The sequence below is a fragment of the Danio rerio genome, chromosome 13, assembly GCF_049306965.1.
Source record: "Danio rerio strain Tuebingen ecotype United States chromosome 13, GRCz12tu, whole genome shotgun sequence".
Lineage (NCBI taxonomy): Eukaryota > Metazoa > Chordata > Actinopteri > Cypriniformes > Danionidae > Danio > Danio rerio.
In genome coordinates this window covers 3,072,953-3,098,062 of record NC_133188.1, presented here as the reverse complement: position 1 = coordinate 3,098,062, position 25,110 = coordinate 3,072,953, and the positions used below count along the sequence as shown (strand labels likewise).

Here is a 25,110-nt window from a genome sequence, read left to right as displayed (position 1 = left end):
TGTAAACTATTTTGTTAGATTAGCTCGAGATTTGGCTTCTTTGACTAATCTAATGTATGCACAAATCCTTCCTATAGAAATATGAATTTAAGTGAGAGATTTGTGAGGGCTGTTGACTTCTTATATTTGCCGAGCACTGTATATATAGGCTATACATGTGATTAAATTCTAAACAGCATTAGCTTTATCATATAGTATTCAAAGTAGGTTATAAACTCATTATCTTTAATTTGCGTTTGCCATTTTTGGAGCAACATTAAACAACTATATCATGCAATGTCGAATTAGGGTGAACTTTTTGTGACCTTCATTTTCATTTATAGGCAAGTTATCAGGCCTAATTGATGAAGCTTAGTTTGATAGCAACAAATTAGCAATTAGCGAGCAATTCCAAAGCTAGCAACTAGCAACAGCTGCATTAATATCTATCATATAGGCGTCTCTAATGTAAACGGTGTGTAACTGCAGTGTGGGATCTCATGTGTGAATGTTTACGCCTGGAGTATCAAAATCAACACTACTCAATGGTGTGTGTGTTTAAGTAATTATCCTATCATTCAGTCAACAATGGCTTAAAATGGAGATTGGCTCAGAGTGTCCGCATGTTTTCTCCTCAGTTATGAAGCGGCTCTGTATCGTTTTGTGTCTCTAGTATTTGTCAACAACGGTTGTGTAGTTGTTGAAGTTGTAATCAGCTCTTGTAAACATAAGAGAACGAGACTCCGAAATTAACAGCTCTCGTTTATCTTCGGCCGTTTGTCTTCAGGCGGTCCAGCTATAGGTGCAGAAATGAACCAGGTTTAGTGCAAAAAAAATAGAGTGAATGTAATACTCACAAACCTACTTAAAACAGATGTATTTTTTAAATGTGATCCAATTTTGATCTGAAAATGTATGTTTGTCGGAATCTGCTGTGATTTTCTAGTAAATTCGAACAGTAAAAATTAACCTGTAAATCAATTCAATAGTAAATATTAGAATTTAGGGTCACACGTTATTTTAATGTACAATTTGCGCCAATAACAAACCATTAACTTATACTTTTACCATAATAAACCGTATCTAGCTGCTTGTTAATAGTAAGGTACACTCAAACAATTATATTTTTGCTGCCTGCTTATTTACCGTGAGCTTAAACAACACAATTCTTGAGTTTTTTTGGGACAACTGAATTGCTATATGTTCATTTACATTTGTAAAAACAAGTTAGCTTAATCGATTTGTGTTGGGACAACATACGGAATTGTGTAATCCAGCATTTGTTACAGTAGTTGCTGGATTTGGCTTTGGGTATTGGGTAGGATTAGACATGTAAAATAAAATAACACAGTGTAAGTGCTAATAAACGTTTAATATCTTAATAATAGGCTGGTAAAAGCTCGTAGTGAATGGTGTGAATTGTTACATGCCACCGAATTTAGTTGAGGAAACTCTTTCCTAAAGTATTTTAAGCTGGTTGTTCAAACTACTTATTTAAAACGAGCTGAATCGACACATTTCTTAAGCCTTTTCTGGGACAACTTAATTGTTTTATGTTCAACCAACTTAAATTTGCAAAAACAATGGTGTTAATTAAACCAATTTGTGTTGGGACAACATGACGGATTTGTGTGGAAACCAGCATTATTTACAGTGTATAATCCATGACATTATTGATATTTATTCATCTTATAAGCTTAAATCTTGCCTCTACTGTTGACCAACTCATTAGCTGAATTGAACATGGCACAGAGACGTGGTTTACTTTATTTCAGAAGTGCTAACTGTTAAGGGCCTGATATCGAAGGCTTTATCAGAAGCTGTATGTAGATTGAGGGCCGAGGCCTGATTTCATTCTGCTTGCTCACAGCAGGGGACCAACGGTGCAAGACCACAGTTAATGAACTCAAACAAAAGACATGTTTATGGGGGTGAGAGAATATCGGCATAATTATTACACAGAGACACAATGGTCTAAAGCTACGACAGACAGATACCATCCAGACTTTTAGACAGTTCAATATTAGGATTTTGCAGTGTCTAAAAAACTTTACAATAAGATTTCATTAGTTAATGTATTTACATATAATGAAGAATACAGCATTTATTAATCATAGTTTTCTTATATGCTGTGCATTACAAAAACAAAACTCATAATAAAATAAAACATTAAAAAAGGGTATCAAACTCTGTGGAGTTTAAGACCAACCCTTTGTGGGGAAAATATAATAAAAAATGAATGTAATATCAAATGAATTATATATATATATATATATATATATATATATATATATATATATATATATATATATATATATATATATATATATATATATATATAGTTGAAGTCAGAATTATTAGCCCCCTCAATTATTAGCCCTGCTGTTAATTTTTTCCCCAGTTTCTGTTTAATGAAGAGCAGATTTTTTTTCAGCACATTTCTAATCATAATAGTTTTAATAAATAATTTTTAATAACTGATTTAGTTTATATTTGTCATGATGACAGCACATAATATTTGACAATTTTTTTTAAAGACACTAGTATTCAGCTTAAAGTGACATTTAAAGGCTAAACTAGGTTAATTAGGTTAACTAGGCAGGTTAGGGTAATTAGGTAAGTTATTATATAACGATGGTTTGTTCTGTAGACTATCGAAAAAAATATAGCTTAAAGGGGCTAATAATATTGACCTTAAAATGATTTTCAAAAACTGCTTTTATTCTAGCTAAAATAAAGCAAATCAGACATTCTCCAGAAGAAAAAATATTATCAGACATACTGTGAACATTTTCTTGCTCTGTTACACATTATTTGGGAAACATTTAAAAAGAAAAAAAAAAAATCAAGGGGGGACTAATAATTCTGACTTCAACTGTTTATAGTTTACAGTGCATGCATTATATGCAGCCTAACAAACAATAGGCAATTTGACGTTATTAATATGATTACTATCTTCAATAGTACTAAAACAATTTTACTGAGTGTTTGTTTCCCTATTTTACAGGAATAATCTGTAAATATTCACGTAAAAATTACATGTTATTCTCTGAAAATACAGAAAATTTCCTTTAAAAAGCAGAAAAATAATACCAAAATACAAGCAATAACTAAATTTAATGTTAGAATTTTTGCTACAGAAAACATCTGTAAAACAACAAGTATTTCACTGTATAATGAAAAAACTGGAAAATGAAAAGAAATCTATAAAAAATACAATTACCTGTAAAATAATGTTTATTTTTTGCAGTATTGCATAAAAAATATTGCAATGTCAATGATTTTTTCCAATGTCATTCAGCCCTGATAAATACAGCAGTAAATATATTGTTCATTGTTTATTCATGATTGTAAATATATGAACTAATACAACCTTATTTTAAAGTGTCACCAAAATGTTTAAATATTAATATCTGTAACATTAAATATGAATTTTCATGTATTTGTGACAGCTTTAACACTTTATTTAAATGTAACAATGTGAAATGTGCTAGGGAGTAAACTTTGCATTATTTAAGTATTAGATCCAACCAAGTTTAATATTCAGCCTTGATATTTGTATTTAATCCTAAACCTGTTGCTTAATTTTAATTTGCTGATTTATATCAAGCGCACTAAATAAACATGAATCAAATGTACATATTTGGCTAAATGAGGCTTAAAAATAATTTATTGGATTTACTAAATGTTAAGGTAAGTGGTTGCGAATAATTTATGTGGGCTGAATTTAAACAAACATAAAATTTAGTGATGTATAACTTAATTTGTTAGTTTAAATTCAGCCCATATAAATTGTTTGCAACCATTATACCTTAAAAAATGTAGTTAATACAATGAATTCAATTTTTTTTTTCATTGTGCAACCTTTATACATGCAAAAAAAAAAAAAAAATCTCAGTACAAGCATTAACATATTCAGTATCCTCTCATGTACTCTTGCATTTATGCACAGGCTATTTATTTACCCATCTGTTTTGAGTTTAAAATGAAGCTTGGCGTGCTAACACCCGAGTCATTCATGACATAATTTAAATTGCTAGTTGATCATTTTTAATACTTTGTGAAGGTTGTTATACGTTTGTTTCTCTCTCATATATATCACTATGTGTAAAAGTTAATTTGAATATGGGCGTCAGCTTCATTCCGCAGTCAAGTGCCACGTCTCATTGCAGAGAGCTTCAGAACAAGCCAGAGTTCTTAAAACTGCTGTAAATCAGCAGAATTACTCAAATAATAGCTCTCTCTGTAAAGCAGCGATGATGGAACACACTCACACTGATGTATTCCTCACATGCAAGCATTAATAAGCAACCAACATCTTCCTCAGCTCCTCATATTTCATTTCAGGATTTTAAAATGCCTAAAAAGGTCACAATTTGCAATAAGGTTTTATTAGTTAATGCTATTAATCACTGAAAAAAGTGTTGCATGCAGAACTGTTGCAAACAATTTATTGGTGTTGAATTTAAACAAACAAATTAAATTGAATAATGTTCAACTTAATTTGTTTAAATTCAACACAAATAAATTGTTCACAACTACTTAACGTAAAAAAAAATGAAATGAAAATGAAATGAAATTCCAAGGAATTTGATGAACTCTACAATGTAACATGGACTAATAATGAGCAATACTAATAAAGCATTTCATAAATATAAATAACAGCTCTCTCTAGGGCTGCATGATATTGCAAAAGTCTGATATTGCAATATACAGTTTTTCTGCGATAAATATTGCGATATGAGTACAGTTTGAATAGCTATTTGACGATTTTCTGGGGAGTCTAACAGTATGGGGTATATGCCGAGCTAGTGTTTTGCCCATGCTGATAAACTTCCGGTGACCTGTTATTGGGAATTTTTTTTTTTTCCATTTTATATGGTTTCTTTTACAGCATCGATGTTGTAATGTCATTCAAACACAATCAGTTTAACAGACTTTGGCATTCATTTAGTTGCCCAAGCGTAAAACGAGAGAAAAAGCCATTTGCTCGCACGTGCCCGTCAGAATCGGCAGGTGAGCGCAGAAGCTCCATTGAATATACAGGGGTAAAATAAATGCTCATATTATAAAGACATGGAGGGGGGAAATGTAATGTAATGCAGGGCTTCTTGTACAATCTGAGACCCACTTTATATCAGATATCACTCAGCTAGTGGAGATCGCTGATTTTTAAAGAAAACAGACCTTAAAAGCACCGATTTTGCAATTCAAAGAGAAGATTAACATAGGTTACTGGCAAATTAAAAGTCCTATTAGCATGCTTCGGCGTATACCCTATTCAGGTACAGAAACTGAATAATTGCAATGCAAATAATATTTACTTACATTGCCTTGCCTCATTTCTAGTCCACATATTTAAAATACATTTTTAAAGCAAGTAAAAATATTGTTTTGTTTTCACCTTCAGAAGAAATAAATCAAAATTAAGAGTTTTTTCGTAAAACAATCTAAATGATCTGCCATTTGGGTAAGTAAAATAATCTTATTTTGGTTTGAAATGTTGAGATTTGAACTAAAAGCAAGTCAAAATTAGAAAAACAAAAACAATATACAGCGAAAGTTGTATCATTTGCCTGTTATTTTAAGGTCTGTGACTGAGCATTTCGAGAGAGTTTAAAACATTTGGGCTCAAAATATTAAAACAATATTTAATTAATTGGTCCCACTTTATATTAAGTGGCCTTAACTAATATGTACCTAAACAGGATTTAATAGTTTGTTACAACGTACTTATTGTGTAAATACATGTATTTACTGTGTACTTATGCTTGATTAAATACATGTATGTAATTGCATTTGTAAAAATACACTGTTGACCATCCCTTACACCTTAACCCACCCTTAAACCAACCCATGCCACCAAACCTGTCCATAACCCAACCTCTATCCCAACTCAAAAGCACCACAAGTGTTCTCAAATACATTATAAACACAGTAAGTACATTGTATTTATTTTTTGATGTAAGTACATAGTAGTTAAGGACACTTAATATAAAGTGGGACCAATTATTTATACAGAATTTATATGATTTATGTAAAAATAGTTTTCTTACTTTAGTTTTTGACTTGCTTTTAGTTCAAAAATCAACATTTCAAACCAAAAACAAGATTATTTTACTTACCCTACACTCCTAGAAATAAAGGTATGTGAGCTGTCACTGGGGTTTTACCTTTAAAAAGGTACACATTTGTACCTAAAGGGTCCATATTGGTACCTCAAAAGTATATATCAGTAAGATTTTTAAGAGGAACACTTTTGTACTATTTAGGTACTGATATGTACCTTTGGGGTATTAATATGGACCTTTTAGGGACACATTTGTACATTTTGAAATAGCTTAAGTGACAGCTGGCGTACCTTTTTTTCTGGGTATTAATGGCAGATCATTTCGATTTTTAATTTGGACTTGTTTCCTCTGAAGGTGAAAACAAAACAATATTTTCACTTTCTCTAAGAATTGTTTTAGATATTAGGACTAGAAACGAGAAAGTAATGTAAGAAAATATTTTTTCGCATTGAGATTAGTCAGTTTCGGTACCTGAATACTGTTCGACTCCCCAGAAAATCGTCAAATAGAGCTATTCAAACCAGTGTAGTCGGCATCTTCCTCAGCTCCTCGCCCTCAAACCTAACCAATCACAAGTGCTGCTTTCCATTTGCTTTGGCAGCCGCCGCATTAGACGAAAATAAATGGCTCTTATTTTATAAGTTGCGAGGGTCAGAGGTGAGAAGATACGATACAGCGGGCTGATTAGCACCAGGCTGGGTTCACCAAGAGTGCACGCAGAAAAGATCTGACGGCTCCAGATTCTGAAGTCTTTAACTAACATGTCTGTCAAGCAGATCCCCGTCTTCCTCTTACAAGCGGAGGGCAACACCTGTTATATAAACAGTGCTGATTGGTGCTGGTGGTGCTGGATGTGTGTGTGTGTGGACAGTGAGAGTGAGCTCTTTTATGTAGGCATGAAGGCAGTCGGGACGTGTCAGCGCTGATGTACGAATTTGTGGATTTGAGGATTGTGGCTGATTAATGGCTCCTGAACGTAAGGGTTTTATTAAAGGGGACCTGTTATGCAGAAATCAATTGAATGAGAAGTTGTGTTGCAGCAGTGTGTGAATATAACCAGCTTCTAGTGGTAAAAGTCATTCATTCATTTTCTTGTCGACTTAGTCCCTTTATTAATCCGGAGGTCGCCACAGCGGAATGAACCACCAACTTATCCAGCACGTTTTTACGCAGCGGATGCCCTTGAAGCCGCAACCCATTTCTGGGAAACATCCACACACACACACACACTACGGACAATTTAGCCTACCCAAATCACCTGTACCACATGTTTTTGGACTGTGGGGGAAACCAGAGCACCCAGAGGAAGTACAGAATTTATAATATATATATATATATATATATATATATATATATATATATATATATATATATATATATATATATATATATATATATATATATATATATATATCATCACAACATCACAAGCAGGTCAAGGTTTTCTAGGATTGGCCAGCCCAGTCACCAGAAATGAACATTATTGAGCATGTCTGGGGTAAGACGAATCCAAAGAATCTTAATGAACTCTGTAAGTTTTGCTAGAACGCTTTCTTTGGCATTCCAGATGACTTTATTAATCAGTGATTTTGTTTATTTGTCATTTCAGTATCGTGGTAAAATTAAAATCACTTTTAAAAAAATGTGTGAAGTAAAATTAAGCCTATTTCAAAAGAATCTTTACCTTTACATCAAAACTGATATATACGTTGCACTTCATACTGCCATAAAAGTTACTATATACTTAAATATAAGGCACACTACCTAACAAAAGTATTGTCGTCGATCTCAGTTGTAAGAGGAACAAATAATAACTTGACTTCTAGTTAATCATTTGGTAAGAAGCTAGGTTTCTCTGATGAATCAACTGTATCCCAATCATCACAACATCACAAGCAGGTTAAGGTGCTCTAGGATTCGCCAGCCCAGTCACCAGACATGAACATTATTGAGCATGTCTGTGGTAAGACGAATCTTGATGAACTCTGGGGGTTCTTGCAGGAACGCCTTGCCATTCCAGATGACTTCATTAATCAGTGATTTGAGTCATGTCAGAGATGTATGGATGCAGTCCTCCAAGCTCATGATGGAGTCAGACACAATATTCATTCTGTCTCCACTGCAGCAGGACTTTATATTCTATACTGGACATTATTTCTGTTCAGTGATGAGACTTTTGCTTAAGCAAAGTCTTACTGTCCTAATTAAAGAATTCAAAATTAAGGCATGATCATATTTTATTTGGCTAAAATAAGCGTAATCTAGAGGCCTTTGCCTTTCATATAAGCCACTTCTGATACCAAATAATCAACTAGAATTCACATTATTATTTGTTGCTCCTAAAACTTTGATAGGCGACAAGACTTTAGTCAGGTAGTGTATATGCAATATATACACACATACTTTATAAAATTTCCTTATGATTTGTTGGCTGGACGTTATCTGAAGCTGCACTTATATGGGAAAGATTATCAGTACAATGAATAATGATTTTAGTGTTCGTTTTTCAAAGCTATCATATGACTGTAGCTGACTTGTAGCATGTAACGCAAGTCATCTAGACTAATGTTTTGGTGCTTTTTCAGTCCTTTCTCACAGTAAAAATGATCAATCACTTTCCTTTTTGTGGAAAAGCACAGCCCCGACATTCCTAGTTGTGTTTCACGGTTGAAAGAGTAATAATACGAAGTCGGAGCAACGTGAGAGAGTGAACAAACGATGGCAAAATGCGTGAACAAGTTCTCCGCAGTGTTTGTACATGGCAAGGCATTTGAAATGGTGTGCCTGGCAATCTGCAACACAGCTTGGGGGCCCGATTAGGGTGGTCTTGTTCTGGGATTACGTTTACATTAGCATGTCATTCTGTTAACTCTTCAGATTCTTAGTCAAGTCCCAAAATACACACACGCACACACACTGCAGGGTAATCAGTAACTCGCTAATGCGCGCATGTAACATGTGGATGTGAACGCTGGGTGTCCTAAACACAGAGGCCCCTGGGGTCATTTTTAAGACGGCAGTGAGACGGAGAGTTTTAGTGCCAGACGCAATTAAACACGGGTTAATACTTTAACCTCTTAGCTTGTCAGGAAGGCGATCGGTGAACAGGAATCATATATCTGCATTTAAAGGCGACCTATTATGCAAAAATCACTTTTATAAGCCGTTTGAACCCAGTTATCTGGCAGGTGTGTGAATATAACCAGCTTCTAATGGTAAAAATGTATTTATTCAATTTTTTATAATCAGACTTGATATAAACAGTCTGCAGAAACACTTTGATTGACATTCTCCCTTTGTACGTGTCATCAGATGGGGGAAGCCCCGCCCATTAGTGACCATCTCTTCCTCGTTAGCATAGACAACCCTAAGTGAGGAGCAGCCGTCTATCATAAGAGTTTTTACATAAGAGCTCTCCTAATCTCCATAGACAGCAACAGTCCAGATATCAAATCCCAGGCAATTTTGTTACTGAGTGGAAAACATGCAGCAGAAATGTACAGTTGAAGTCAGAATTGTTAGTCCTCCTGAATTATTAGCCCCCCCTGTGTATTTCTTTCCTCGATTTCTGCTTTCTGCTTTTATCTTTGTCATGATGACAGCACATAATATTAGACTAGATATTCTTTAAGATAGTAGTATTTATCCTAAAGTGACATTTAAAGGCTTCACTAGGTTAATCAGGTTAAAGTTAGGGTAGTCAAGTCACTGTATAACAGTGGTGGTAAACAAAAATTGTTTAAGGGGGGTAATATTATTGACCTTAAAATGTTTTTTAAAAAAATAAAAACTGCTTTTATTCCAGCCAAAATAAAACAATTAAGACTTTCTCCAGAAGAAAAAAATATTATAGGAAATACTGTGAAAATTTCAACCCGGGCTCATTGTGGAAACGTAGCCCCGCGGACGTTTCTGCAGACCGCGAAATACGTCCCGGGAGGTACGTATTTGAGCAGTTTTTGTTTTCGCGGATCCGCGAGAGGCCGATGTGTGCGCTTTTTTGCGTCTCGAACGCCTCTCGGGAGCGCACGCCGTTCGCGCCCGCGCTGTTCTCGCGTGAAAAGCCGCCGGTGGCCGCTGTGGAGCGACCGTCCGTCCCACTGACTGGCTGAACGATTGAACAATCAACCGGGCGGCCAGCCAATCGGCGGACCCAGCCGCCCTCCTCTTCCTCCTCCTTCCCTAAACCCAAGCGACGATTTGCAAAAGCCATCCAGAAAAAAAAAGCAAAAGCCCTCGTCTGATTTTGACCGCGTTTTCGGATCTCGCCGCATTCTCGCCCTTATTTTTTGGATTCTGTTTTTCATCCTACCTGATTTCTGGAACCGCTCTTTCTTGGACTCGATCCCGGTCATCCCCGTGGCCGGCTCCTCCTCCTCCGGGCCTCCGCTCCGCCGACGTAACACTGCGAGCTAAGCGAACAAACTGGTTGCAGCGGGAAAGCCCTCCACACGGTTCAGGGAGCGAGCACGAAGAGGAGGAGCGGCGTCACACCGCCCCGTAGCGCTCGCTCGAAAAAAACTAAATGCGGCCATACGTACCTCCGGCCACGTAAATCGCGGTCTCCAGAAATGTCCGCGGGGCTACATTTCCAGAATGAGCCTGGGTTGGAAAATTTCCTTGCTCTTCTAAACATTCCTTTGGAAATATTTGACAAAGAAAGTCTAATAATTTTGATTCAACTGTATGTATCTTTTTCAGCAGCATGGATGGTGTTGAGATGTTTGCTAGCAGTATTTTACTTCTCAATCTTTTCAACTTCTGTTTAGCTTCATTAAAAAGACCTTCGCCGCTTGCATATAAGGGTTTTAAATAACAGAAGAAGAGAAGGATTCTGGAAGGAAATGAGCTGCGGATGGGGATGAATGTGACTGTAAGACCTCTGTCCTCTTCCTTCTCCATCGATCTGCTCTCTGTTTATTTTACTAGGCAGGAACAGGCTGATGAAGAAATCAACTTGTCTCTTCCCATTGTGCGCTCGCTTCACTAAAAAGATCCATGCGACTTTGAGAGCGCAGTTTCAGAAACTAAATGAATTACGTAAACAGTTCAAGATGAATTAATCTCGTGTTAGCTTGCTGGAGGTGTTTAGTCATCGCAGCTCTGAAAGATCCTCATCATCAAGAGTCAGGATTCATTTTTGACATTTTTACCTGTTTATTGATGCTTTTGAATTGCATTTTAATGTTTCTTCCAACAACTTTTAACCGTGAAAAGTTATAAAAAGTGACTTTAATGAACATATTTAATAGTTTAAAGTGATATAATGTCTGGGTTGGTGTTATTACCCTACAAAAACCTTGTAATAAGCTGCCAGCACATTTTCTGTTATTTTACAGACTTGTTTCTCTATATTAGGGCTGTACAATTTGGGGGAAATATTTAATTGCTATTTTGTTGAAAAGATATTGCAATATCGATTTGATTTGCGATATCATTTTGTAGTCAAGCTTCAGTTCAATATTCTGTATCGTAGCTTCTTACTGCTAAAATGAAGCGTATTAGTTTAAAAAAGGAATTGAAAAGATATTAAATAACTCCAAAGAGCTTAGAATGACAAAGAGGCGACACTCTAGTGTAATTTGGGAAACAGCCACTAGAGGGCGCTGCGGCCATTCTGGAATGAAAGCTCCAATAGTACAACGGCATCTTATAAGTCTGTAAAATAAACTAGTAAAAGTGCTGATGATTGTGATAATAAGTGTTGTATTGTCGTCTTTCAGGTTGTATCTCAGCTTTAATACGCTTTTTAATTAGATAAATAAAAACAAAGCAGCTTGCCATCGCAAAAGTAATGAGATCCAATGGACGGCCGATCACTTTCACTCCAAAATGGCGGAATGCAGGGCTGTTGCTGGGCGCTGCTGTTGCAATGGAACGTTCTATTGAGTGTCGCCTCTTGGTCATACTAAGCTCTTTGCTAACTCCAACATTTATTCTAATTTATTTATAAATATCCAGAAATTAGGTGAGGCAGTGGCGCAGTAGGTAGTGCTGTCGCCTAACAGCAAGAAGGTCGCTGGGTTCGAACCTCGGCTCAGTTGGCGTTTCTGTGTGGAGTTTGCATGTTCTCCCTGCCTTCGCGTGGGTTTCCTCCTGGTGCTCTGGTTTCCCCCACAGTCCAAAGACATGCGGTACAGGTGAATTGGGTAGGCTAAATTGTCTGTAGTGTATGAGTGTGTGTGTGGATGTTTCCCAGAGATGGGTTGCGACATGAAGGGCATCCGCTGTGTAAAAATGTGCTGGATAAGTTGGCGGTTCATTCCGCTGTGGCGACCCCGGATTAATAAAGGGACTAAGCCGACAAGAAAATGAATGAATGAATGAATCAGAAATTAAACACAATTGTTTCTCTAGAGCAAACAGTAGTGAGTTATGGCATTAGTTATCTCCTGCTGCCTTTGTGATGTTTTTTATATGGTTTATCAGCCGCAAACAACTCTGAAGTTGTACTTTGCTGTTGTTTGCTACTAGATTGAGTGTCACTGGCAATACTTTTAGTTGACTTTTTAGCAAGACACTCCTTATATAGCCGTCTTTGGTGCTTTTTACAGTCTTAAAAGTGATTAGTTAGTTAAAGCGAGTAAGCCAGTTGCCCTAAAAGCAGCAAGTGGACTTTATAAAAATAATGTAAGTAAACCCATTGCAACTAGGTGCTGTTAAGTTGACCTAATTTTTATAATTATGCAAATTGTAATTTTTTTTTAAGAATATATATATATATATATATATATATATATATATATATATATATATATATATATATATATATATATATATATATATATATACACATATTAAATAAAGGTGTTTTGTAAAAAAAAGTGATTAGTTTGTAATTGCAAAATTATAAAAATTATAAAAATGAAATCAATTTAACCGTACCAAGTTACAATGGGTTTACTTGCATTATTTTTGTAAAGTTAACTTGTTGCTTTAAGGCAATTGGTTTACACATTTTAAGTAATTAATCACTTTTTACAATGTAGGTGCTTGTTGTTGTATTTGCTATTACTGTGGCAACAATTCTGGGACAGCTCTTACAAATGACCTGTTTTTGTTCGGTGTCTGTGACTTTGAAACCAAAATATTCCCATATTACCGACATGCTGATATGAATTTGTCTATTAATCCTTCTGAAGTGGCAGACGTCATCGTTTCACTTGTCCGCACTTTCCTGTTTGTTTTATTGTGGGCTTTCCGCATAGTTTGGTTGCGAAATTCTGATTGGGCAGAACAAAAGTGTGCTCACTCAGTTGGCTAGTAAGAGTATCAGACACAGATGCCATGCACGCATTTGCTCTGGGTGGTGGAAACTATATAATACATATATAATTCATATTTCAGCCTCTTGCGATTAGCTAATGGCAGCGTTTCAAATCGCGATTCGATTTTGATTAATTGCACAGCCCTACTCTATCTATTACTGTTTCTTTAACATTATACTACTTCAAACTACTAAAATGTCAATAAAAGTCACTGTTTTTGTTAAACTGCAGAGTTGAATTTTCAACATTAATATGACTACTAAAATGGCATACAGTTCAAGTCAGAATTATTAGCCCTCCTGAATATTTTTTTTCTCCAGTCAGTTTTAGCTTAAGGGGGCATTTAAAGGCTTAACTAGGTTAATTAGGGTGAAGTTAGGGGAATTAGGCAAGTCGTGATATAACAGTGGTTTGTTCTGTAGACAATCAAAACAAATATTGCTTAAGAGAGCTAATGATATTGACCTTAAAATGGTTTTAAAAAGTAAAAACTGCTTTATTCTAGCCAAAATGAAACAAATAAGACTTTCTCCAGAAGAAAAAATACTATAGGATATACTGTGGAAAATTTCTGAATCTGTTCAACATCATTTGGGAAATATTTGAAAAAGAAAGAAAATTTCACAGGAGGGCAAATCATTCTGACTGTAGTCATCGCAGCTCTGAAAGATCCTCATCAACAGCAGAGTCACGTGGAGCGCCGGGCACAGAACCAGAGGGAAAACCTCTGAAGCCTTTGAACGCTCTGGCAGAAAGACTGAACAATTTCACATTTCCCTAATAAGTCTCAAATCTGCTTAATGTTCACTGATCAATTTTAGAGGCAAAGGGAAAATGACTCAGAACTTTTTCCAGCGGCTTTCCTTCAGAAACTCTGATTAAAACAAGGTGCTGAAGCTCTTTCCCTGAACCGTTTATTCCCTTTTGCTTTTTCCCTCTGCGCACACATTTGAACTAGGCATGGGCTGGCATAAGTTTCTGACAGTACAATAATATTGAATAAAAAAGCCCGGGTTTTGTGATTACTGCTCTAAAATATGTTCTTTTTAAATGTCTGGGTAAAAAAAACAACACAATATACTTTATTTTAAGAAACATTTCATATATTTTGGAGCAGTAAGCATGTCAGGCTAAATAATACAAATACATTATTGACTTCTGCTGTCTTCATTCAATTTAGATTTCTTTACAACCTAAAACTGCATCTTTATCCTTCTTTCTGTGGATATACAGTAAGTCACTGTAATGTTCAGGTCAATGGCATGCTTGGATGTTTGTTTATAAGCAATGTGTTTTGGTTGCTGAATCGTGAGCCGACCAGTAGTTTTTGATGTGAAGGGTCCTTTTCTGCTGAAAATACTCTTGCCCTAAAAACTAAACAAAATACTCAAAAATCACATTAAAAAACAGTCTGTACAGTCGGTGTCAAGCCCCCGTTTCTGAGCAGCTCTTGTTCCTGTCTTCACTGAACGTAGATGCTGGTTTTCCCTGCCCACTACTATTTCATCTCTGGGCAAACATGGCTGTCTCTGTGGGCATTTTGATTTGTTGCCAGCGTGTCTTCATTAAATGATCGTGGTAAGGGTTTCAAGTGAACGTGTGTTAGAATATTAATGGCACCTAACAGAAATGCTTTTGTGAGTGTCTGTATATCAGCACACGTGGCACCTGTGAGGATTTTTCAATCTGATGAAGTTGAAGTTGGCATCATGAAATGAAAAACTATTTCAGGCCTTGGTATTATCATTAATAGTACTTATTCAAGACCAATAGGACTATAGCTCTGGATAGCTCTGTCTTAAAGGACTGATATTCTCATATTCCGATATTCTGATTTTAAGTCTGATAGCTCCACCCTGCGAGACTGATAGCTTCGCCCTGGGAGTCTGATAGCTTCGCCCTGTAGGACTAATAGCTCTGTCCTAATAGACTGATAGCCCTGCCCTAAGGGATTAATAGCTCCACCCTAAAGGACTCATAGCCCCGCCCTAAAGGACTGAAAGCTCCACCTTAATAGACTAACAGCTCCTCCCTAAAGGACTGATATCACCACCCTAAAGGACTGATAGCCCTGTCCTAAAAGACCAATAGCTCCTCCCTAAAGGACTGATAGCTCCACCCTAAAATACTAATAGCTCCTCCCTAAAGGATAGATAGCTCCTCCCTAAAGGACTGCTAGCTCCACCCTAAAAGACTAATAGCTCCTCCCTAAAGGACTGATAGCTCCTTCCTAAAGGATTGATAGCCCCGACCTAAAGCACTGGTAGTTCCGCCCTGAAAGACTGATAGCACCACCCTAATGGACTGATATTCCTGCCTTAAAGGACTGATAGCTTCACCTTAAAGGGCTGATAGTCCCGCCCTAAAGGCCTGATAGCTCCCCCTAAAGGATTGATACAGGTAGCTCCGCCCTAAAGGACTAATAGCTACTACCTAAAGGACTGATAGCTCCACCCTAAAATACTAATAGCTCCTCCCTAAAGGATTGATAGCTCCTCCCTAAAGGACTGCTAGCTCCACCCTAAAAGACTAATAGCTCCTCCCTAAAGGACTGATAGCTCCTTCCTAAAGGATTGATAGCCCCGCCCTAAAGCACTGGTAGCTCCGCCCTGAAAGACTGATAGCAACACTCTAATGGACTGATATTCCTGCCTTAAAGGACTGATAGCTTCGCCTTAAAGGGCTGATAGTCCCGCCCTAAAGGCCTGACAGCTCCCCCTAAAGGATTGATACAGGTAGCTCCGCCCTAAAGGACTAATAGCTACTACCTAAAGGACTGATAGCTCCACCCTAAAATACTAATAGCTCCTCCCTAAAGGATTGATAGCTCCTCCCTAAAGGACTGCTAGCTCCACCCTAAAAGACTAATAGCTCCTCCCTAAAGGACTGATAGCTCCTTCCTAAAGGATTTATAGCCCGCCCTAAAGCACTAGTAGCTCCGCCCTGAAAGACTGATAGCACCACCCTAATGGACTGATATTCTTGCCTTAAAGGACTGATAGCTTCACCTTAAAGGACTGATAGTCCCGCCCTAAAGGCCTGACAGCTCCCCCTAAAGGATTGATACAGGTAGCTCCGCCCTAAAGGACTAATAGCTACTACCTAAAGGACTGATAGCCCCACCATAAGGGACTAATAGCCCTGCCCTAAGGGACTGATAGCCCTGCCCTAAAGGACTGGTAGCTCCGCCCTAAAGGGCTGATAGCCCCGCCCTAATGGACTGATAGGTTTGCCCAAAAGGACTGATAGCCCCGCCCTAATGGACTGATATTCCTGCCTTAAAGGACTGATAGCTCCACCCTAAAGGACTGAAAGCTCTACCCTAAAAAACTGAAAGCTCTGCCCTAAAGGACTGATACCCCCATCCTAAAAGACTAGTAGCCCCACCCTAAAGAACAGACAGCTCCACCCTAAATGACTGATATTCCCACCCTACAGGATTGATAACCCTGCTCTGAAGGACTGATAGCTCCACCCTAAAGGACTGATAGCTCCACCCTAAAGGACTGATAGCTCCACCCAATGGACATTTCATGTGACCAGAAATGAAGACCATGAGGCCTCCCTTAATGATCCCGCTTGCTCACTCTTTGCTGAAAATAGAGTCTCTTGAATTGGCCAAACTGACTGCCAAACATATGAAATAAATAATTAATAATCTATTCCATCTCTTTTATACTGCTTATATGCACAGCTCTGGAATGCAGTCATCCGTCAAGAAGAGAGTAAACTCTTCTCATACAACTCGACAAAAACTAGATGAAGTAACATGCACTTCTGCGGCTGCTGACTTCAGCATCTGCCAGAAAGCACCTCTGGAGAGATACTGAGTGCTCTTCTTTGGTAAATGAGCTCGACAGCCAGGTTGACCTTTGTGCTGGTGTCAATCAAACGGCTCCGTGCGGCAGACAGAATGACTAACCAAGAAACTGACTATAGCAGAGACTGACTAACACACACACTCACACTTCAGATGATTGGCCTGATAATAGTCATTAGAGAGCGTTTAATCTCAGATAGGGTCTTGCTTTCTGGGAAATCTGTCTGTACGCAGATCTTAGATCAGATTGGCACTGTTCCTGCTTCAAATCATGAGGCAGAATCCTCCCACAAGGACAGGCAAAAAGATCCAGAGCTGCTGCCCCATATCTGACACTGATAGTCAGTTTCTGTCTTCTGTTGAACAATAAAGACATTTTAAAGAAAGCTGAAAACTATAGAAGTCAATGGTTACAGTTTTCGAGCATTTTTCTTTATATCTTCTTCCTTGTTTAACAGAAGACAGAAACTCGTAAAAGTTTGAAACAAGTAAAATGTGAGTGAATAATGACTGAATTTAATTTTTGGGTGAACTAACCCCTTTAATATGTTGCGATTGTTTAAAATAGTTTATTCTGAACATACGGCAGCTCCTGCTGATCTCCAGTTAAACCAACTGCCAAGACTCAAGTCTGCCATACTGGCTGCCAGCAGTTATTTTCCAGCATGTCTGTTCTCTGTAAGGTAAAGTGACCAATTATTGCCACAAACATTTATAGCTTTTATTATTCATGAATATGCCCACAGTCTGACTAAGGTTTATGACCACATGAATGCATCACAAGCAGAACTGATTGGTTGATTGGTTAGTGTTGGTTGGTGTTGGTTGGTTTCAGTTGGTTGGTTTTGGTTGGTTTGGATTTGGTCGGTTGGTTGGTTTTGGTTGGTTGGTTGTTTTTTGCTGGTTGATTGTTTTTTGTTGATTGGTTGGTTTTAGTTGATTGATTGGTTTTTAGTTAGTTGCTTGGTTGGTTTTGGTTGGTTTTGGTTTGTTTATTGGTTGGTTGGTTGGTGTTGGTTGGTTGGCTTTGGTTGGGAGGTTAGTTTTGGCTGGTTGGTTAGTTTTGGTTGGTTGGTTGATTGGCTGGTTGGTTGGCTTTGGCTGGTTGGTTGGCTTTGGCTGGTTGGTTGGCTTTGGCTGGTTGGTTGGCTTTTGTTGGCTGGTTAGTTTTGGCTGGTTGGTTGGTTTTGTTTGGCTGGTTGGTTGGTGTTGGTTGGTTGGTTTTGGTTAGTTTGTTGGTTGGTTTTGGCTAGTTTGTTAGTTTTGGTTGGCTGATTGGTTGGTTGGTTTTGGTTGGTTGGTTTTGGTTGGCTGGTTGGTTTTGGTTGGCTGGTTGGCTTTGGTTCGTTGTTTGGTTGGTTTTGGTTGGTTGGTTGGCTGATTATTTTTGGCTGGTTGGTTAGTTTTGGTTGGTTGGTTGTTTGGTTGGTTGTTTTGGCTGGTTGGTTTTGGTTGGTTGGTTGGTTTTGGTGGGTTTTAGTTGGTTATTTTGTTGGTTGGTTTAAGTTAGTTTAGTTAGAATTTTTTTTTACCTATCCGTGACATCCTGTTGTGTTTATCTGTTAAAGTTTTCTTGGAATAAGATATGTGCAGATAAATGTTTCTTTTATTTTTGTTTTTGGGTAGGTAGAATTATCAATAGAAATTTGTGTGTGACTATATGTATGTTGAATTATTTCCATTTGTTTGATACAAATTTGATTTAAAAAAAAACATCCCCTTACAAAAACTTTTTTTTTTATTATGTAGTATTTATTATATTATTATTTATGTATTATTTATTGCATTAGTTTATTGCAAATTAAAGATTATTTATGACATTGTCAAATATTATGCAAAAAGCAACATAAATGTCCAAGAATGTATTAATTATCTATTCAATTAGTTTATTATTGTAGCTGTGAGTCATTCAGAAACTCCTGCTTCAGGAGTAATGCTTAGTGTGTATGGACTAGTCAACATAACACTCAGCCTGTTGTCACCGGACACTTTTAGCATTGACATATCCGTTTGAGGTGTTGTGCATTGTTAGCAAGTGTGAATGATGAAACTAAATTGAGCAACCTACTGGACTAGACGTTTGCATATTGCACACATTGACTTTGAAGGTTACAACCATGCCACAGATCAACATGGAAGCTAACTTGTTAACTTACACACACACACACACACTTTGCTTTGGGGTAATATAATGACCTGCTGTCTCCATTCGACCTCCTGACATTATTCAGCTTTGATGCTGGTGATGGCTCCGCCGCTTACACAGTCATAGGTTGTTTTCTTTTTAGATTTTTAAATTTCATGCTGTTTCATTTTAACTAGCTGCTTTGGCTTGAATTAGGAAATTCTTAGGAAAATTTTTCTATAAGCAAAGAGCCTAATTTCTGCAGAACTAAGAGCTCGTCATAGCTCGCTGAAGGAGTCGGTCTGATAGCAGCGGCCATGACATTTTTACTACAGTGCCCTCCACTTATATCCACTTGTTATGATTGACGTCACGCAATGCAGATTTCAGGTCCAAGGGCTCTATCAGACCATAGAGGGAGGCTCAACAAATGCTCACAAAGCGATTTGATAGAATGTGCCAAGCATATCTGCCAACACTCCCATTTTTCCAGAAGTCTCCTGTATTTCACATACATCTACCGCCAAACATTTTGTCCTTGTTTGACAAGTTGCCAGATCTTGTATGAAGCTCATCACCACACAATTGACAAAATATTCAAATCCCCAAGCATTTTTACCTCAATCTGGCAACATACGTTATAACCCTGTTTCGCTGTTGATTTTTGCCTGTGGTGCTTAGAGTTGAGTTGTTGGTTGGTTTCTGTTTCGTTTGGTTTGTTTGGTTAGGTTTAGTTTGATTGGTTGGTTTTGGTTGGTTGGTTGGTTGGTTGGTTGGTTGGTTGGTTGGTTCGTTGGTTGGTTGGTTGGTTGATTGATTTGGGATTGGTTGGTTGGTTTTGGTTGGTTTTTGTTGATTGGCTGGTTGGTTGGTTTTAGTCAGTTGGTTGTTTTTGGTTTTGGTTAGTTGGTTGGTTTTGGTAAGTTTGCTGGTTGGTTGGTTGCTTGTTCTTGGTTTGGTTGGTTAGTTCTGGTTCATTGGCTAGTTGGTTGGTTGCTTAGTTTTGTTTGGTTGGTTGGTTGGTTTTTGTTTGGTTGTTTTTTAGCTTGGTTGGTTTAGTTTAGTTTGGTTGGTTGGTTCTGGTTAATTGGCTAGTTAGTTGGTTGCTTGGTTTTGGATTGGTTGGTTGGTTTGTTTTGGTTTGGTTGTGTTTTTGCTTGGTTAGTTTTAGTTTAGTTTGGTTAGTTGGTTGTTTTTGGTTTGGTTGGTTGGTTGGTTGGTTGGTTGGTTGGTTGGTTGGTTGATTGGTTGGTTTGGTTGGTTGGTTGGTTGGTTGGTTTTAGTTTAGTTCGGTTGGTTGGTTGTTTTTGGTTTGTTTGGTCGGTTAGTTTTGGCTTAGTTTGGTTAGTTGGTCTTGGTTTGGTAGTTTTTTTGTTGGCTGGTTGGTTTTGGTTTGGGTGGTTGGTTGGTTTTGGTTTTGGTTTTAGTTTTAGTTTTGGTTTTGATTTGGTTGGTTGGTCTTAGTTGGTTGTTTGGTTATTTTGTTGATTGCTTGGTTTTGGTTTGGTTAATTAGTTAGTTAGTTAGTTAGTTAGTTAGTTAGTTAGTTAGTTAGTTAGTTGTTTTGTTGGTTTGGTTGGTTGGTTTGGTTGGTTGGTTAGTTGTTTGGTTGTAGTTGGTTTTGGTTGGTTGGTTGGTTGGTTGGTTGGTTGGTTGGTTGGTTGGTTGGTTGGTTGGTTGGTTGGTTTGGTCCAATTATATCAGATCGCTGTTAAAGCTTATAGGAAGCTTATGTATATTTATTTATTAATACATGTATTACATAAATGAAAAGCTAATTTATTCAGCTTTTGTATGATAAATAAATCTCAATTTTAAAAAATACTCTCATGACATTAGTTTTTCTATAAAAACAATTATCTGCAATTAATTGTTATAGATTAATTTTTTTGTTCATATTTTGAGAAAATATCAAAACATATTTTGCAACATTTTGTTGAAGACTTTTTCGAAGCCTTCTTTGCACATATTTTCCAAGGGTTCCAATATAAGCGGAGTCCACTATAGACAAAACACAAACATTTACACACCAGTGCAAACCATGCTCATTGCCTGCTGTCTATCTGTGCCCATAACTTATTTTGTCTCCAGAACTTATCACACACACTATGTGCTCTGATCGGTTTCCCTGTATTTTTTGAACACACTGCTGTGAGTGTTTTTGTGCTTACGGACGCTCTTGTCTTTCATGCAGCTGTACGGCTCATGCTATCAGGACAGTAATGATATAAAGGAGACGGTGACGGCAATCACGGAGCTCGGCAGTCCACTGGAGATGATCCAGCTTCTGCAGACACCCTGGGAGGAAAGATTCAGAGTGAGTCAATGCGCATTTCACACACACCATATCTTTGCTGTCAGAGGAGTAAAACATTACTGTAAAACATCACATACAGTTGAAATCAGAATTATTCGTCCTCCTGTAATTTTTTTTCACAGTATTTTATAATATTATTTTTCTAGTTTTTTCTAATTTGTGTTATTTTGGCTAGAATAAAAGTGCTTTTAATTTTTTAGACCATTTTAAGGTCAATATTATTATCCCTTTTAGAAAATATCTGTTTGATTTTTACCCTGCTATTATTTAAGAAAAAAAAATATATTTTTGTAAAAGAATGGCACATGAAAACATTTTCAGTAGTGGGCCTTTAAATGCCTCTAATTTTGCATAATTTCCAATATTATTTATGTAAGATGAATAGCAGATACAGATCATTTACTCTGAATAAACAAGCACAGACAAAATTACATTCATTAGATGAAATTGCAACTATTTCATAATGCAAACAGTTTTAATGACTTCGACCCTTCTGAGCCCACATCTCCTGTCTGCATCCTGAAGCATTGCTCACACATGGTTACTTCAGTGTCCTGCGTTTTTGTGTGTGTGCATGCTGCAGCTTTTCGGCCCATGTGGTTTTTCAGTTCAGCTTTTGCTTGATCGCAATCATTGAAGAACAACTCCCATACTTCCTGTGGCCGCATTACTTCCTGTGCAGTGCAGGAGCTCTTCCTTTGATAACAGTTGCTGCAGATATGAATGAACTTTAAAAACAGAAAACAGCGTGTCATAATAATTTGTGAACATGGGCTTAAATTGAGAGACGTGATCATTTACAGCACAGGTGTCAAACTCAATTCCTGAAAGGCCGCAGACTAATCGAGTCCTTCAGGCTTGATTGAAACCTACAGGTGTGTTGGAGTTAGGCATGGGACGATAACAGGTTTCAAGGTTACCTTTGCTTTAAAACTGCCAATATTTTCTTTTATACCCTTTCTAATGTTTATGTAAGGTTTTTGTTTTTTTCACACTTATTTTATTTAGTTTAGTTTTTCATAGCAATTGTATCTTCAGCAGAAAATGAACCTTTACATCAAAAGCTACTGGTCCAAAATATTTTAAATATTTCATAAAATAAAATATATTGTGTTCAACGAGAGAATTTTTTTTACCCAAATATTTAAAAAGAACTTCTTTTGGAGCAGTGATCACAATACCGTGATACCGTGAAGTTTTATCCAAGGTTATCATACAGTCAGAATCTTATACCAGCCCATGCCTAGTTGGTGTTGGAACTAAACTGTGCAGGGCTGAGTTTGACACTCCTGATTTACATAATCAGTATCTAAACATTCAGTACTTTAATTAGATTGTGTCTGCATATTAGTCAGTATGCAGCTGAATCAGTCTCAAAAATATTATGTTCCTGCTGTTGATTTTCTCAGTACTTTTACAGCCTCTTTAAGGCTTTTCTTGGCCTTCTCTGTCAGGTTTTGGTGACAGAAAAAAGGAGGACCCAATTGCAAGGGTTTGCTCAATTGCAATCTATAGGATGTTGAATTCTAGTCACTTTCCAACACAACCTAAAATCAACCAAATATCATCGTCTAATGATGCTACAGCTTGACCTTATGTGAACATTACCAATATGACGTCTATTAGAAGTTGGATTTTGGTTGCCATACTTGATGAGTAAATGTCAGTATTGGACAGTATATGACGTTGGTTGAAAATGTTGGCTTGATGTTGTATTTTGGTCACTTTCCAACACAACCTAAAATTAACCAAATATTGACATTGTGTGGACGTTTCCTCTATGACCTCTATAGGATGTTGAATTCTAGTCACTTTCCAACACAACCTAAAATCAACCAAATATCAGCGTCTACTGATGCTACAGCTTGACGTTGTTTGGACGTCACTACTATGACCTCTATCGGATGTTGAATTCTGGTCACAACCAAAAATCAATCAAATATCAATGTCTAATGATGCTACAGGTTGTGTGGAGGTTGTGTGGACATTACCTCTATGACCTCTGTCAGACGTTGGATTCTGATAACTTTTTAACACAACCAAAATTTAACCAAAAATCAACCAAAAATCAACGTCGAATGATGCTACAGCTTGATGTTGTGTGGACGTTACCACTATGACCTCTATCGAATGTTGGATTCTGGTTACTTTCCAACACAACCTAAAATCAACCAAAACCAACGTCGAATGATGCTACAGGTTGACGTTGTGTGGACGTTACCACTATAATGTCCATCAGATGTTGGATTTTGGTTGCCATACCTGACGAATAAAGGTCAGTATTTGATGTCTACGTGATGTTGGTTTAAGATGTTGGCTCAACTTTGGATTTTGGTCACTTTCTAACACAACCAAAAATCAACGTCTAATGATGCTACAGGTTGTGTGGAGTTTGTTTGAACGTTACCACTATGACCTCTTTCAGACGTTGGATTCTGATCACTTTTTAACACAACCAAAAATTAACCAAATGTCAGCGTCTACTGATGCTACAGCTTGACGTTGTTTGGACGTTACCACTTTGACCCCTATCGGATGTTGGATTCTGGTCATTTTCCCACACAACCTAAAATCAACCAAATTTCAACGTCTACTAATATTACATCTTGACATAGTGTGGACGTCACCACTATGATCTCTATAGGATGTTGAATTCTGGGCACTTTCCAACACAACCTAAAATCAACCAAATATCAACGTCTATTGATGCTACAGCTTGACGTTGTTTGGACATTGCCACTATGACCTCTGTCGGATGTTGGATACCGGTCAACTTCCAACACAACCTTAAATCAACCAAAAATCAACGTCGAATGATGCTACAGCTTGACGTTGTTTGGACGTTACCACTATAACGTCTATCAGATGTTGGATTTTGGTTGCCATACCTGATGAATAAAGGTCAGTATTTGATGTCTACGTGATGTTGGTTTAAGATGTTGGTTCAACTTTGGATTTTGGTCACTTTCTAACACAACCAAAAATCAACGTCTAATGATGCTACAGGTTGTGTGGAGGTTGTGTGGACGTTACCACTATGACCTCTGTCAGACTTTGGTTTCTGATCATTTTTTAACACAACCAAAAATCAACCAAATATCAACGTCTAATGATGCTACAGCTTGACGTTGTTTGGACGTTACCACTTTGACCTATATTGGATGTTGAATTCTTGTCACTTTCCAACACAACCTAAGATCAACCAAATATCAACATCTACTGATGCTACAGCTTGACGTTGTTTGGACATTACCCCTTTGACCTCTATCGGATGTTGGATTCTTGTCACTTTCCCACACAACCTAAAATCAACCAAATATCAGCGTCTACTGATGCTACAGCTTGACGTTGTTTGGACATTGCCACTATGACCTCTGTCGGATGTTGGATTCCGGTCAACTTCCAACACAACCTTAAATCAACCAAAAATCAACGTCGAATGATGCTACAGCTTGACGTTGTTTGGACGTTACCACTATAACGTCTATCAGATGTTGGATCTTGGTTGCCATACCTGACGAATAAAGGTC

General features: G+C 37.3%; 2 protein-coding genes across 5 annotated transcripts in view; both read left to right on the top strand.

Moving 5' to 3' along the window:
* fbxo9 (F-box protein 9) overlaps nt 1-25,110 on the top strand; it is an 884,197-nt gene that overhangs the window by 122,840 nt on the left and 736,247 nt on the right. The gene's annotated exons all lie outside the window — the stretch shown is intronic.
* Nucleotides 1-25,110, top strand: part of pkdcca (protein kinase domain containing, cytoplasmic a) — a 259,947-nt gene that overhangs the window by 1,277 nt on the left and 233,560 nt on the right. For all 4 annotated transcript variants that reach the window (XM_073919613.1, NM_001161598.1, XM_073919615.1 and 1 more), the window contains 1 exon segment: nt 21,458-21,580. In XM_073919613.1, the coding sequence (XP_073775714.1) occupies nt 21,458-21,580 (123 nt within the window).